General features: G+C 44.4%; 1 protein-coding gene across 2 annotated transcripts in view; it reads right to left on the bottom strand.

Moving 5' to 3' along the window:
- Positions 1-8,919: 8,919 nt before the first annotated feature.
- Positions 8,920-15,892, bottom strand: part of LOC120060804 (nociceptin receptor-like) — a 74,672-nt gene continuing 67,699 nt past the window's right edge. Inside the window, exon 4 of one of the 2 annotated variants that reach the window (XM_039010225.1) lies at positions 8,920-9,446. In XM_039010225.1, the coding sequence (XP_038866153.1) occupies positions 8,920-9,446 (527 nt within the window). The remainder of the gene's footprint in view (positions 9,447-15,892) is intronic. The other variant, XM_039010226.1, reaches the window with a different exon arrangement.

The following is a 15,892-nucleotide window of genomic DNA, read 5'->3' as shown; positions in this document are numbered from 1 at the left end:
TTTTAATTGATTTCATTTAGATGGGAGTAATTATATAATTTTGGCAAAACATCAATTTATTTGCGGTAAAGCATCCGAACAGCGCGCTGTGCACCCGCCAACTTTCTAATTTGCAAGTGGCTGAAACCAGAGATCTGTATATAACGATGAGATGCTCATGTCTCCGTACTAACAATGCGAGTCGTTGTCCCAAACGGCAGTAAGGCAGGCGACAAGCTTAGGTCTGCACATTATGCCAATAGTAACGCATTGGGCTTTTTCAGGACAGATTTTGGCGAGAGTGAGCCATCTCGCTTTGCCTCTTCCTCTGCTGAAACTAGCGAGTGAAACAGCGCCCCTCTGTCTTACTATATGTAGCCCATGTATCTGATGCTGTCTGGCCATAAAAAGTATGACATGCCATACTCCTCTTGTCCAGACAGCATTAGATACATGGTCTACGTATACAGAGACAGAGGGGCGCTGTTTTGCTCGCTAGGATGCTTTATCTGAGATTGATGCGTCCTTCTGTCGGCGCGTCTCAGTCAAATAAATGATCAATATTTTAATATTTTATTTGGGCAGGCAATGCGATACGGTAGGACTTAGGGTCCCCTAAGGCCCTGAGGTCATCCTGCTGTGTTCAGCCCTTTATGTCGGTCTGTGGCCTTGTTATTTCTCAAGAAGCAACATTATTCAAAAATACCTTTACTTTTTTTGCTCACATCCTCAGAATATGTTATCCGTAATTTGACAGCATGTTACAACGGATAGAAGAGTGATTATTTCAGAGAAAACAATCAAACGATCTACACATCACAAAAACTCAATTTCAAAACAGAATGTTGATTTAAGATATTTTGGATTTAAAAGCTGAAAAATGAAAGGATTTTAATTTGATATGATGTAAAAGAACCTGAAAAAATAATATTAAAACTCAGACTTGATTTGTCAAGTTTTAAGCTTCAGTTTGGGGCCGACTACAACCCTAGTTTAAGCACGCTTAAAATGGTACGTGATTCCCTTTTTTTTTTACCCAGCCGCTTTTCTCTCTCTATACATATTTTGACTTTGAACATAAGTATGAGAATAACATGCTTTTCACCCCCTATTCACTTTGGCTTGAGATTGAATAAATGAAGGTGTGGCAGAAGTGTATCTACAGATATGCCATATTCTGACCTTGACTTCATTCCCTCGTAACTCCACCGCCTTTACGAACAAGGTAACCGTGAATAAGGTTGATGGTTAGGACTAGGGTTAGGACTAGGGTTAGGACATAGGGTTAGGACTAGGGTTAGGACTAGGGGTAGGACATGAGGGTTAGGACTAGGGTTAGGACTAGGGTTAGGACTAGGGTTAGGACATGAGGGTTAGGACTAGGGTTAGGACTAGGGTTAGGACTAGGGTTAGGACATGAGGGTTAGGACTAGGGTTAGGACTAGGGTTAGGACTAGGGTTAGGACTAGGGTTAGGACTAGGGTTAGGACTAGGGTTAGGACTAGGGTTAGGACATGAGGGTTAGGACTAGGGTTAGGACATGAGGGTTAGGACTAGGGTTAGGACTAGGGTTAGGACTAGGGGTAGGACTAGGGTTAGGACTAGGGTTAGGACTAGGGTTAGGACTAGGGTTAGGACATGAGGGTTAGGACTAGGGTTAGGACTAGGGTTAGGACTAGGGTTAGGACTAGGGTTAGGACATGAGGGTTAGGACTAGGGTTAGGACTAGGGTTAGGACTAGGGTTAGGACATGAGGGTTAGGACTAGGGTTAGGACTAGGGTTAGGACTAGGGTTAGGACTAGGGTTAGGACATGAGGGTTAGGACTAGGGTTAGGACTAGGGTTAGGACTAGGGTTAGGACTAGGGTTAGGACATGAGGGTTAGGACTAGGGTTAGGACTAGGGTTAGGACTAGGGTTAGGACTAGGGTTAGGACATGAGGGTTAGGACTAGGGTTAGGACTAGGGTTAGGACTAGGGTTAGGACATGAGGGTTAGGACTAGGGTTAGGACTAGGGTTAGGACTAGGGTTAGGACTAGGGTTAGGACATGAGGGTTAGGACTAGGGTTAGGACTAGGGTTAGGACTAGGGTTAGGACTAGGGTTAGGACATGAGGGTTAGGACTAGGGTTAGGACTAGGGTTAGGACTAGGGTTAGGACATGAGGGTTAGGACTAGGGGTAGGACTAGGGGTAGGACTAGGGGTAGGACTAGGGTTAGGACTAGGGTTAGGACTAGGGTTAGGACTAGGGTTAGGACATGAGGGTTAGGACTAGGGTTAGGACTAGGGTTAGGACATGAGGGTTAGGACATGAGGGTTAGGACTAGGGTTAGGACTAGGGTTAGGACATGAGGGTTAGGACTAGGGTTAGGACTAGGGTTAGGACTAGGGTTAGCACACCACATTTCCCTCGTAACTCCACCGCCTTTACGAACAAGGTAACCGTGAATAAGGTCGAGCGAACCAGCCGGTTACAAGTGGAAAAAAAACAATCTACTTCATCTTTTTTGATAGCACTAACAGCTTTCTCCATGCATTGTAATTTATACATTGACAAGAGCTAGAAGAATGGGGATTGTAAACACACAAAGGAATTGCTTTCGACAAAGTTTCCTTATGACGTCTGGAGACAAATGAGAAACTAGCCATATAGAAGCCAACTGAAAATTATGTCAACTTGACATGCATTGCGGCCCCTTTTAACACAGTAAAGTCGGCTATAAATAGCTGTGCCATTATTCAACATTTTCATTGTGTGCCCTCATAATTTGCATTGATGAAATTTGGAGACACAAGCATATAGGCTTATGTAGGGCTGAACCTGCTGAGTTCATGTATGCCCTTTAGAATGTTTTAATTATATCCCTGGGCTTTTCTCCATTTTATTTTACAGTTTGTATCATGTTAAATATTAGCCACTATTTGGAGCCGCAGTCAGTAATACCCACATACATTTTGTAAGTGTGCCTTTAGTGTTCGTTTTCTTCCGTTTGCAGCTCACATTTAGTTCTGTTTACCCTTCTTTCCTCTGTCGCTGTACATGTGGTTGTTCTTGAGGGTTAATAGCATAAGGCTAACGTTGTGCAATATTTTGTGAAGTGTAGCCTATTTTACACTTTAGCGTAGTCGGCAGGACTAGAAATTCAACACAAATTTTACACTTGTTTATCTCGTGTAATCCTGATCTTACACTCCCCTCCATTTTATATTTGGACAGTGAAGGAAAAACTTTTAATTTGTCTCTATACTCCAGCCTTTTGGATTTGAGATCAAATGTTTTATATGAGGTAACAGTACATAATATCACCTTTTGGTATTTTCATACATATCTGTTCTACTGTTTAGAAATGAAAGCACTTTATTCATCTAGTCCCCTCATTTGAAGGTGTTATTTGGACACATGCACGTACAGTGTATTAAAGTAGTCAGAAGTGTAGTATTTGGTCCTATAATCCTATCATTCAATGACTACATCAAGCTTGTAACTCTACAAACTGCATTTGGAGTTTGTTTAGGTTGTGTTTCAGATGCCACCAGGGGTCTCTTCACAGTCCCCAAGTCCAGAACAGACTATGGGAGGCGCACAGTACTACATAGAGCCATGACTACATGGAACTCTATTCCACATCAGGTAACTGATGACAGCAGTAGAATCAGATTTAAAAAACAGATAAAAACACCCCTTATGGAACAGTGGGGACTGTGAAGAGACACAAAGGCAAACATACACAAACAAATATGCACATGGTAGCACACGTACTCCTCACACACACACACACACACACACACACACACACACACACACACACACACACACACACACACACACACACACACACACACACACACACACACACACACACACACACACACACACACACACACACACACACACACACGTACACTGTACTAATGTTATGTGTTGTACATGTTTTGGACATGTAGTGGACATGTAGTGGTGTAGTCATGTTATGTGTTGATGTTGTACATGTTGTGGATATGTAGTGGTGTAGTGTGTAGTGTTGACGTTGTACATGTAGTGGATATGTAGTGGTGTAGTCATGTTATGTGTTGATGTTGTACATGTAGTGGATATGTAGTGGTGTAGTCATGTTATGTGTTGATGTTGTACATGTAGTGGATATGTAGTGGTGTAGTCATGTTATGTGTTGATGTTGTACATGTAGTGGATATGTAGTGGTGTAGTCATGTTATGTGTTGATGTTGTACATGTAGTGGATATGTAGTGGTGTAGTCATGTTATGTGTTGATGTTGTACATGTAGTGGATATGTAGTGGTGTAGTCATGTTATGTGTTGACGTTGTACATGTTGTGTTGTGCATACGTAGTCGTGTTAATGCTGTATGATGTACTGTTTTGAATTATATGTAATTAATGTGTTTGGACACCAGGAAGAGAAGTTGCTGACTTGATTGCAGCTAATGGGGATCCCTAATAAAATACAATAAAATACATTCATGTGGATGCAATGGATGAAATGGGAATAATTAAAGTTGCACCTTGTTCCCATCTTATCTTAAAAACGCCTACCAAACCCGGATCCGGGATCCCCCCCAACACAAAAGCTGACTAGCATAGCCTAGCCTAAAGTTACAGGGATATCATAAAAAAAAATGTTCATGAAATCACAAGTCCAAGACACCAAATGAAAGATACAGATCTTGTGATTCAAGCCATCATCTCTGATTTGTAAAATGTTTTACAGGGAAGACACAATATGTAAATCTATTAGCTAACCACTGTTAGCAAAAGACAACAATTTTCTTACTCCACCATTTTCTTACTGCATCAGTAGCTATCACCAATTCGGCCAAATAAAGATATTGATAGCCACTAACCAAGAAAAAACCTCATCAGATGACAGTCTGATAACATATTTATGGTATAGGATAGGTTTTGTTAGAAAAATGTGCATATTTCAGGTATAAATCATAGTTTACAATTGCACCCACCATCACAACTCGACTAGAATAAATACACAGAGCAACGTGTATTACCTAATTACTAATCATAAAACATTTCTAAAAAATACACAGCTCACAGTAATGGAAAGACACAAATCTTGTGAATTCAGACAATATTTCAGATGTTCTAAGTGTTTTACAGCGAAAACACAATAAATCGTTATATTAGCATACCACATGTGCAAACGTTACCAGAGCATTGATTCTAGCCAAAGAGAGCGATAACGTAATCATCGCCAAAATATATTAATTTTTTCACTAACCTTCTCAGAATTCTTCAGATGACACTCCTGTAACATCATATTACAACATACATATAGAGTTTGTTCGAAAATGTGCATATTTAGCCACCAAAATCATGGTTAGACAATGAGAAAAGTAGCCCAGCTGGTCAGAAAATGTCGTGCGCCATATTAGACAGTGATCTAGTCTTATACATAAATACTCATAAACTTGACTAAAAAATACAGGGTGGACAGCGATTGATAGACAATTTAATTCTTAATACAATCGCTGAATTACATTTTTTAAATTATCCTTACTTTTCAATACAGGTTGCGCCAAGCGAAGCTATACCAAACAAAATGGCGGCATAAGCGTTTGACATTTTTCGACAGAAACACGATTTATCATCATAAATTGTTCTTACTATGAGCTGTTCTTCCATCAGAATCTTGGGCAATGAATCCTTTCTCCGGTCTAATCGTCTTTTGGTCGAAAGATCTCCTCTTGTCCGGTCGAAACGGTCACTAACGTTCACCATGCACTCGAAAAGTGCCCAGCGCTTCAAAGTGTATTACACAGAAATGCCATAAAATCGCCCTAAACGGATATAAATTGCTATAAAACGGTTCAAATTAACTACCTTATGATGTTTTTAACACCTATAACGAGTAAAAACATGACCGGAGAAATATTACTGGCTAAACAACCGCTTGGAAGGAGGCAAGTCCGACGTCCTTCGTGCGTCAGGCGCAGGCAGCAAAAGAAAGCTACTTCCGGTATTTCGTGTTTTATACAGGCCCTGATTGCGCAATCGACTCCATTCAAAGCGTCACCACGTACTGACATCCAGAGGAAGACGTAGGCAGTGTCTGTTTCTCCATAGCATTTACAGGGACATTACAACCGACCTGGGAACAGGGGCCAAGATGTCTGAAATCTCACTCCCTGTCATGAAAAGTGCTGTAGAAGGAGTTCTGTTTCACTCAGAGACAAAATTCCAACGGCTATAGAAACTAGAGAGTGTTTTCTATCCAATAATAATAATAATATGCATATTGTACGAGCAAGAATTGAGTAGGAAGCCGTTTAATCTGTAGAGCAAATTATGCTAATGCGAAACAGCACCCCCTATAGTGGCAAGAAGTTAAGTGTTTGCGGCTCATCCAGACTAGGGTTGCAAAATCTTCCAACCAGGATTTTTGGACAACCAAGATATACCCGGAATATTGCAACCCTAATCCAGACAAGTCTGAATGTCCGTTAGCGGGTTATTCAGCAATGCACACCATCTCCTGACTAGTATTTTTTTGGAGTTTGTAGCAATAATAATGGAAACGGATGGACCCAGCTAACTGTGCTCTCAGAAGCACGAGGTAAATTGAAATAGAAAGGTAAAACTTTGTTTGAGATGAACTATCGTTTTCAGTGGATATTCTATGTGGGTTGCTAATACAGGTTCTACTACTACTGAAGAGAATAAAACAAAAATGAAGGAAACTTCCCATCAACACCATTTTATTAATATGCAGATAAAAATATACAATTTTCAAATTCAAGCTTCAGCAAATGTTCTTTAGCATCAACAACAAGCTGGCTAGCATATCAACTGTCTTTAGCATCAACAACAAGCTGGCTAGCATTTCAACTGTCTTTAGCATCAACAACAAGCTGGCTAGCATTTCAACTGTCTTTAGCATCAACAACAAGCTGGTTAGCATATGAACTGTCTTTAGCATCAACAACAAGCTGGCTAGCATATCAACTGTCTTTAGCATCAACAACAAGCTGGCTAGCATATCAACTGTCTTTAGCATCAACAACAAGCTGGCTAGCATTTCAACTGTCTTTAGCATCAACAACAAGCTGTTTAGCATTTCAACTGTCTTTAGCATCAACAACAAGCTGGCTAGCATATCAACTGTCTTTAGCATCAACAACAAGCTGGCTAGCATATCAACTGTCTTTAGCATCAACAACAAGCTGGCTAGCATATCAACTGTCTTTAGCATCAACAACAAGCTGGCTAGCATTTCAACTGTCTTTAGCATCAACAACAAGCTGGCTAGCATATAAAATGTCTTTAGCATCAGCAAATTAACCATTCATTAATAATAATAAATAGCTACGTAAAATGCAGTTCATGAGTAAACATACTGTTACAATCTTCATTACAGCAACAACCATTTACGCAAACACTGTTTTTCTCTTTTAATATTAATTACAACAACATTTTTTTGCTAGATTTGGCTTTTTTGAGAATTTTCTGTTGACATTCAAGTGGTCTGAAAATGTAAACTAATGGAAATACTCTGATAACTTTCCCAGAATTCCCTGTTGTTCCAGAAAACCCTTGTTGAAAGAATTCCAGGAATCAGGAGAGAATAAGCTGGACATCTTGAATCCCCAAACCAATACTTTTTGGGAAAGTTACCAGAATTTGGCAACCCTAGGAAAGATTTTATCTGCACCTCTGTACACAAAGAGTTAACAGCACGCATACAGACTCAAGAGGCAAATATACACCAATAACATGAATCATATATAAAGACAGAAGTCTTAGAAGTGTCTTAGATAGATGACTGTAACAATACTTATATACTTTTACATACCTTTTATATAGCATGTCTATATATACAGAGTAACACCACCATAAAAATAGAATGAATATAATTAATTATATTTCTATGCACACCACATTATATATAATTATATATTTTAATTTTGCTGCACTTTGTTTTTCCCTTTTGAAGTAAATCTTACTTTAAGACTGTGCTGCTCCAAAACACATTGTAATACAAAATATTGTTGCTTCTTCTTCCTTTTTTTTTACAGGACGACAAGCAAAAATATGTATATGTGGAACCTCAGGCAGCGTCATCATCTCAATGATTATTTCATCGGTAACAATGAATAAAGGCTTCAAACAAGCAAGTCTCTGTTGTGATGTGTTGCCCGTTCCTACACCTGTAAGGTGATAGAAAACAAACAAGTAAAGCACCATCAATGACTAACACGCTTTATCCAGGATGGTGGATAGCATTTATAACAGACTTTGCTTGGTATCTAAGGCCATGGAGTTAGATAAGTTGTTGCTCACCGACAAAATAAAACAGAAATACACAAAGAAACCTTCATTTACAGTATTTACTTACAGCATAGAAACAAACAAAAAAAGCATCCGTACAACACAAGGAAAAAATGACAACAACATTATTAATCAACTAACCAACCAACAATGGGCCAGACTCAGAGTGGAGAGAAGCGCGGCAAAAAAACAACTGTCGACTTTTCCTGGAAATCGTCCTTGAAGCACACAGACCTAAAGTCACAGACCTAAACTCTAAGCTTAATCGGCCCTGAAAATGATCAATCCACTAAAATATGACAAAATGACAACCATGTTTACCAAAGACACAGAGAAATAGAGCCCCTTAGTCCCGAGTAGAAAGTCTGTTAGAATATATGACCCTGCTGTTCGGCCTCCAAGCCGCTACGGCACAGATCCGGGTCCGGCACCAACCAGGCCATTCGCACATTGCCCCTGCCCCGGGCTACCTCTGGCCCCCAGGCTCTGCCCCTACCCTGGCCCGTCCCCGTTCGGCCCCAGCCCAGGGGGCCGACGTGCTGCTAGAGGGTAGTGATCTGCGTGAGCTCCGTGTTGGAGTTCCCTGTCCCTTGGTGGTGGTTGTTCTGGGGCTCCTGGCAGACCAGGGGCAGCTCCACGCCTAGTCATGCGGGGTTTGTATTCCCGTCCGCCGTTTTGCAGTTGTAGGCAACTTCACGGGCGATGCTCCTCATCCGACCAGACTGCTGCCGGCTGTCCAGGCGGAACGGACCCGGGTGGCAGAACTCCCTGAAGCACCTCTTGAAGTTCTCGTCCAGGAAGGCATAGAGGACTGGGTTAAGACTGCTGTTGACGTAGCCCAGCGCGATACAGAAGTGCATCAGGACCATGGTGAGGAGGCTACCCAGGTTGAAGCCCAGCAACTGGGCCAGAGCCATGATCTGGATGGGGGTCCAGCAGACCACGAAGGCTGCCACTACGACCAGGACCATGCGGGTGATGCGGCGCAGGTTACGGTCCTTCTCCTTGGAGCCGGACAGGATGCGGACGCTGCGAAGGCGATTGACCATCAGGCTGTAGCAGACACTGATGATGGTAACCGGGATGAGGAAGGAAAAGAGGAAGACGCAGGTGCCGAACACCGGGTCCCAGTAGCTACGGGGGTCTGGGAGGACTATGTTACACTCTATACCTAGGAGAGAGACAGGAGACAGGGTTAGAAACATGACATAGGGGTTAAGGTTGGACATAGAGTCCCAGTAGCTACGAGGGTCCGGGAGGACTACAATACACTCTAAACCTGGGAGGGAGACAGGGCAGAGGGTTAATCCAAGGGTTAGGACATGAGGGTTAGGACATGAGGGCTAAGACATAGGGTTAGGACTAGGGTTAGGACATGAGGGTTGGGACTAGGGTAAGGACATGAGGGTTAGGACTAGGATTAGGACTAGGGTTAGGACATGAGGGTTAGGACTAGGGTTAGGACATGAGGGTTAGGACTAGGGTTAGGACTAGGGTTAGGACTAGGGGTAGGACATGAGGGTTAGGACTAGGATTAGGACTAGGGTTAGGACATGAGGGTTAGGACTAGGGTTAGGACTAGGGTTAGGACATGAGGGTTAGGACTAGGGTTAGGACATGAGGGTTAGGACTAGGGGTAGGACATGAGGGTTAGGACATAGGGTTAGGACTAGGGTTAGGACATGAGGGTTTGGACTAGGGTTAGGACATGAGGGTTAGGACATGAGGGTTAAGACATGAGGGCTAGGACATGAGGGTTAGGACATGATGGTTAGGACTAGGGTTAGGACATGAGGCTTAGGACTAGGGTTAGGACATGAGGGTTAGGACTATGATTAGGACATGAGGGTTTGGACTAGGGTTAGGACATGAGGATTAGGACATGAGGGTTCGGACATGAGGGTTAAGACATGAGGGCTAGGACATGAGGGTTAGGACATGATGGTTAGGACTAGGGTTAGGACTAGGGTTAGGACATGAGGCTTAGGACTAGGGTTAGGACATGAGGATTAGGACTAGGGTTAGGACATGAGGGTTAGGACTAGGGTTAGGACATGAGGATTAGGACTAGGGTTAGGACATGAGGGTTAGGACTATGATTAGGACATGAGGGTTAGGACATGAGGATTAGGACTAGGGTTAGGACATGAGGCTTAGGACTAGGGTTAGGACATGAGGATTAGGACTAGGGTTAGGACATGAGGATTAGGACTATGATTAGGACTAGGGTTAGGACATAAGGCTTAGGACTAGGGGTAGGACATAGGGCTAGCACACCACATTTCTGGATGGCCAGATACATTGCCTTCAGAAATGATTCACACCCCTTGACTTTTTCCACATTTTGCCTAGTTAAATAAAGGATAAATTACATTAAAAGTAAAAAAATATACAATTGTGTTACAGCTTGAATTTAAAATTGATTAAATTGAGATTTTGTGACACTGATCTACACACAACACCCCATAATGTAAAAGTGGATGTATGTTTTAGAACATTTTACAAATTAATAAAAAATGAAAAGCTGATATGTCTTAAGCCTATAAGTTTTCAAACCCTTGTTATGGCCTAAATAAGTTCAGGATTAAAAATGTGCTTAACATGTCCTAACTCAGTTGCCGGAGAGGAAAGAAACTGCTCAGGAATTTCACCATGTGTCACGCCCTGGCCTTAGTATTTTTTGTTTTCTTTATTATTTTAGTTAGGTCAGGGTGTGACATGGGTATTTATGTGGGTTTTGTAGTGTCCAGGGTGATTGTAAGGTTTAGGGGGTTTATTTAGAGTAGTTGGGTTTATGTTTAGTATAGTTGTCTAGCAGTGTCTATGTTGTGTGTAGTTGTCTAGGAAAGTCTATGGTTGCCTGAATGGGTTCCCAATTAGAGACAGCTGGTTTCTGTTGTCTCTGATTGGGAGCCATATTTAGGGTAGCCATAGGCTTTAGTTTGTTGTGGGGAATTGTCTATGTCTGAACGTTTGTAGCCTGTGTGTGTGCGCACTACGTTTATTAGCTTCACGGTCGTTTGTTGTTTTGTTAGTTTGTAAGTGTTTTGTTTCGTTTTGCCTTCTTCAATAATAAAAGGAAGATGGCTTATTTTCCACATGCTGCGTTTTGGTCCGTCTCACTCCCACACGATCGTGACAGAATTCCCCACCAACATTGGATCAAGCAGCATGAGCGGAACCAACAACAGCGGCAAAGTAACCAGGACTCATGGACATGGGAGGAAATATTGGATGGAAAGGGACCATGGGCTCAACCAGGAGAATATCGCCGCCCTAAAGCTGAGCTGGAGGCAGCGAAGGCAGAGAGGCGGAGATATGAGGAGGCAGCAAGGAGACGTGGCTGGAAGCCTGAAAAGCCCGTGAGTACTACCCAAAAATTTCTTGGGGGGGGGGCTAAGAGGTAGTGGGCCAAGGGCAGGTAGGAGACCTGCGCCCACTTCCCAGGCTAACCGTGGAGAGCGGGAGTACGGGCAGACGCCGTGTTACGCAGTAGAGCGCACGGTGTCTCCTGTACGTGTGCATAGCCCAGTGCGGGTTATTCCACCTCCCCGCACTGGTAGGGCTAGATTGAGCATTGAGCCAAGTGCCATGAAGCCGGCTCTACATATCTGGCCACCAGTACGTCTCCTTGGGCCGGCTTATATGGCACCAGCCTTACGCATGGTGTCCCCGGTCCGCCTACATAGGCCGGTGCGGGTTATTCCACCTCCCCGCACTGGTCGGGCGACGGGGAGCATTCAACCAGGTAAGGTTGGGCAGGCTCGGTGCTCAAGAGAGCCAGTACGCCTGCACGGTCCGGTATTTCCGGCGCCACCTCCTCGCCCCAGCCTAGTACCACCAGTGCCTACACCACGCACCAGGCTTCCAGTGCGTTTTCAGAGCCCTGTTCCTCCTCCACGCACTCTCCCTATGGTGCGTGTCTCCAGCCCAGTGCCTCCAGTTCCGGCACCACGCACTAAGCCACCTGTGCGTCTCCTGAGTCCTGTACACACTGTTATTTCTCCCCGCACTCGTCCTGAGGTGCGTGCCATCAGTCCGGTACCACGCACCAGGCATATAGTGCGCCTTGAGAACTCAGTGTGCCCTGTTGTTGTTCCCCGCACTAGCCTGAAGGTGCGTGTCCTTAGCCCGGTACCTCCAGTTCCGGCACCACGCACCAGGCCTACAGTGCGTCTCAGCCGGCCAGAGTCTGCCGTCTGCCCAACGGCGCCTGAACTGTCCGTCTGCCAAGCGCCGCATGAACTGCCCGTCTGCCATGAGCCTAAAGAGCCTTCCGCCAGACAGGAGCAGCCAAAGCCTTCCGCCAGACAGGATCAGTCTGAGCCATCCGTCTCCGCAGCGCCATCTGAGCCATCCGTCTCCGCAGCGCCATCTGAGCCATCCGTCTCCTCAGCGCCATCTGAGCCATCCGTCTCCCCAGCGCCATCTGAGCCATCCGTCTCCCCAGCGCCGTCTGAGCCATCCGTCTGTCCCGAGCCATTAGAGCCGCCCGTCTGTCCCGAGCCGTCAGAGCCGTTAGTCAGTCAGGAGCCGCTAGAGCCATTCGTCAGTCAGGATCTGCCAGAGCCGCCAACCAGACAGGATCTGCCAGAGCCGCCAACCAGACAGGATCTGCCAGGGCCGCCAACCAGACAGGATCTGCCAGAGCCGCCAACCAGACAGGATCTGCCAGAGCCGCCAACCAGACAGGATCTGCCAGAGCCGTCAGTGAGCCATGAGCGTCCAGAGCCGTCAGTCAGCCATGAGCGTCCAGAGCCGTCAGTCAGCCATGAGCGTCCAGAGCCGTCAGCCAGCCATGAGCGTCCAGAGCCGTCAGCCAGCCATGAGCGTCCAGAGCCGTCAGCCAGCCATGAGCGTCCAGAGCCGTCAGCCAGTCATGAGCTGTCCCTCAGCCCAGAGCGGCTATTTATTCAGAACTGCCCCTCAGTCCAGAGCTGTCTCTCTGTCTGGAGCTGCCTTTCAGTCCGGAGTTGCCCCTCTATCCTGAGCTACCTCTCTATCCTGAGCTACCTCTCTATCCTGAGCTATTCCTCTATCCCGGTGCTGCCCCTTGTGTCGATGTTACCCAAAAGATTAAGTGGGGGTAATATGAGGGTGGTCATTTGTAGGGGGAGATATAAGCTGGGATTGACTATGGTGGGGTGGGGACCTCGCCCTGAGCCTGAGCCACCACCGTGGTCAGATGCCCACCCAGACCCTCCCCTAGACTTTGTGCTGGTGCGCCCGGAGTTCGCACCTTAAGGGGGGGGCTATGTCACGCCCTGGCCTTAGTATTTTTTGTTTTCTTTATTATTTTAGTTAGGTCAGGGTGTGACATGGGTATTTATGTGGGTTTTGTAGTGTCCAGGGTGATTGTAAGGTTTAGGGGGTTTATTTAGAGTAGTTGGGTTTATGTTTAGTATAGTTGTCTAGCAGTGTCTATGTTGTGTGTAGTTGTCTAGGAAAGTCTATGGTTGCCTGAATGGGTTCCCAATTAGAGACAGCTGGTTTCTGTTGTCTCTGATTGGGAGCCATATTTAGGGTAGCCATAGGCTTTAGTTTGTTGTGGGGAATTGTCTATGTCTGAACGTTTGTAGCCTGTGTGTGTGCACTACGTTTATTAGCTTCACGGTCGTTTGTTGTTTTGTTAGTTTGTAAGTGTTTTGTTTCGTTTTGCCTTCTTCAATAATAAAAGGAAGATGGCTTATTTTCCACATGCTGCGTTTTGGTCCGTCTCACTCCCACACGATCGTGACACCATGAGGCCAATAGGGACTTTAAAACAGTTACTGAGTTTATTGGCTGTAATAGGAGAAAACTAAGGATGGATCAACAACATTGTTGTTACTCCACAATACAGAGTGAAAAGAAGGAAGCCTGTAAAGAATAAAAAAATATTCCAAAACATGTATCCTGTTTGCAATAAGGCACTAAAGTAAAACTGCAATACAAAGCGTAAGGTTTGGGGAAAATCCACCACACATCACTAAGTACCACTCTTCATATTTTTAGGCATGGTGATGGCTGCGTCATGTTATGGGTATGCTTGTCATCGGCAAGGACTAGGGAGTGTTTTAGGATAAAAATAAACTAAATAGAGCTAAGCACAGGCAAAATCATAGAGCAAAACCTGGTTCAGTCTTTTTTCCAACAGACAATGGGGAGACAAATTCACCTTTCAGCAGGACATTCACCTTAAACACAAGGCCAAATCTACGCTGGAGTTGCTTACCAAGAAGACATTGCATGTTCCTGAGTGGCCTACATACAGTTTTGACTGACATCGGCTTGAAAATCTATGGCAAGACCTGAAAATGGTTGTCTAGAAATGATCAACAACCAACTTCACAGAGCTTGAAGAATTTTTAAAAAGAATAATGTGCAAATATTGTACAATACAGGTGTGAAGGGCTCTTAGAGACTTACCCAGAAAGACTCACATCTGTAATCGTTGCCAAAGGTGAATCTAACAAGTATTGACTCAGGGGTGTGAATACTTGTGTAAATTACATATTTCTGTATTCCAAAATTCTTTTTTAAACATGTTTTCACTTTGTCATTACGGGGTATTGTGTTTAGATGGGGAAGGAAAAAAGATATGTCATCTAATTTTAAATTCAGGCTGTAACACAACAACATGTGGAATAATCATTTTATCCACCTTGATCCACCTCTACGCAGACGACACCATTCTGTATACTTCTGGCCCTTCTTTGGACACTGTGTTAACAAACCTCCAAACGAGATTCAACGCCATACAACACTCCTTCCGTGGCCTCCAACTGCTCTTAAATGCTAGTAAAACTAAAAGCATGCTCTTCAACCAATCACTGACCCCACCCGCCCGCCCGACTAGCATCACTACTCTGGACGGTTCTGACTTAGAATATGTGGACTACAAATACCTAGGTGTCTGGCTAGACTGTAAACTCTCCTTCCAGACTCATATTAAGCATCTCCAATCCAAAATTAAATCTAGAATTGGCTTCCTATTTCGCAACAAAGCCTCCTTCACTCATGCTGCCAAACATGCCCTCGTAAAACTGACCATCCTATTGATCCTCGACTTCGGCGATGTCATTTACAAAATAGCCTCCAACACTCTACTCAGCAAATTGGATGCAGTCTATCACAGTGCCATCCGTTTTGTCACCAAAGCCCCATATACTACCCACCACTGCGACCTGTATGCTCTCGTTGGTTGGCCCTCGCTTCATACTCGTCGCCAAACCCACTGGCTCCAGATCATCCTTAAGTCTTTGCTAGGTAAAGCTCCGCCTTATCTCACCTCACTGGTCACCATAACAACACCCACCCGTAGCACGCGCTCCAGCAGGTATATCTCACTGGTCATCCCCAAAGCCAACACCTACTTTGGCCGCTTTTCCTTCCAGTTCTCTGCTGCCAATGACTGGAACGAATTGCAAAAATCACTGAAGTTGGAGACTTATATCTCCCTCACTAACTTTAAGCATCAGCTGTCAGAGCAGCTTACCAATCGCTGCAGCTGTACACAGCCCATCTGTAAATAGCCCATCCAACCAACTACCTACCTACCTACCTAGCTCATCCCCATATTTGTTTTGGTTTTTCTGCTCTTTTGCACACCAGTATTTCTAATTGCACATCCTCATC

Source organism: Salvelinus namaycush, chromosome 16, assembly GCF_016432855.1.
Source record: "Salvelinus namaycush isolate Seneca chromosome 16, SaNama_1.0, whole genome shotgun sequence".
Taxonomy (NCBI): Eukaryota; Metazoa; Chordata; class Actinopteri; order Salmoniformes; family Salmonidae; genus Salvelinus; species Salvelinus namaycush.
Note: the sequence above shows the minus strand (reverse complement) of the source record. Positions and strands in the feature narration are given on the sequence as shown.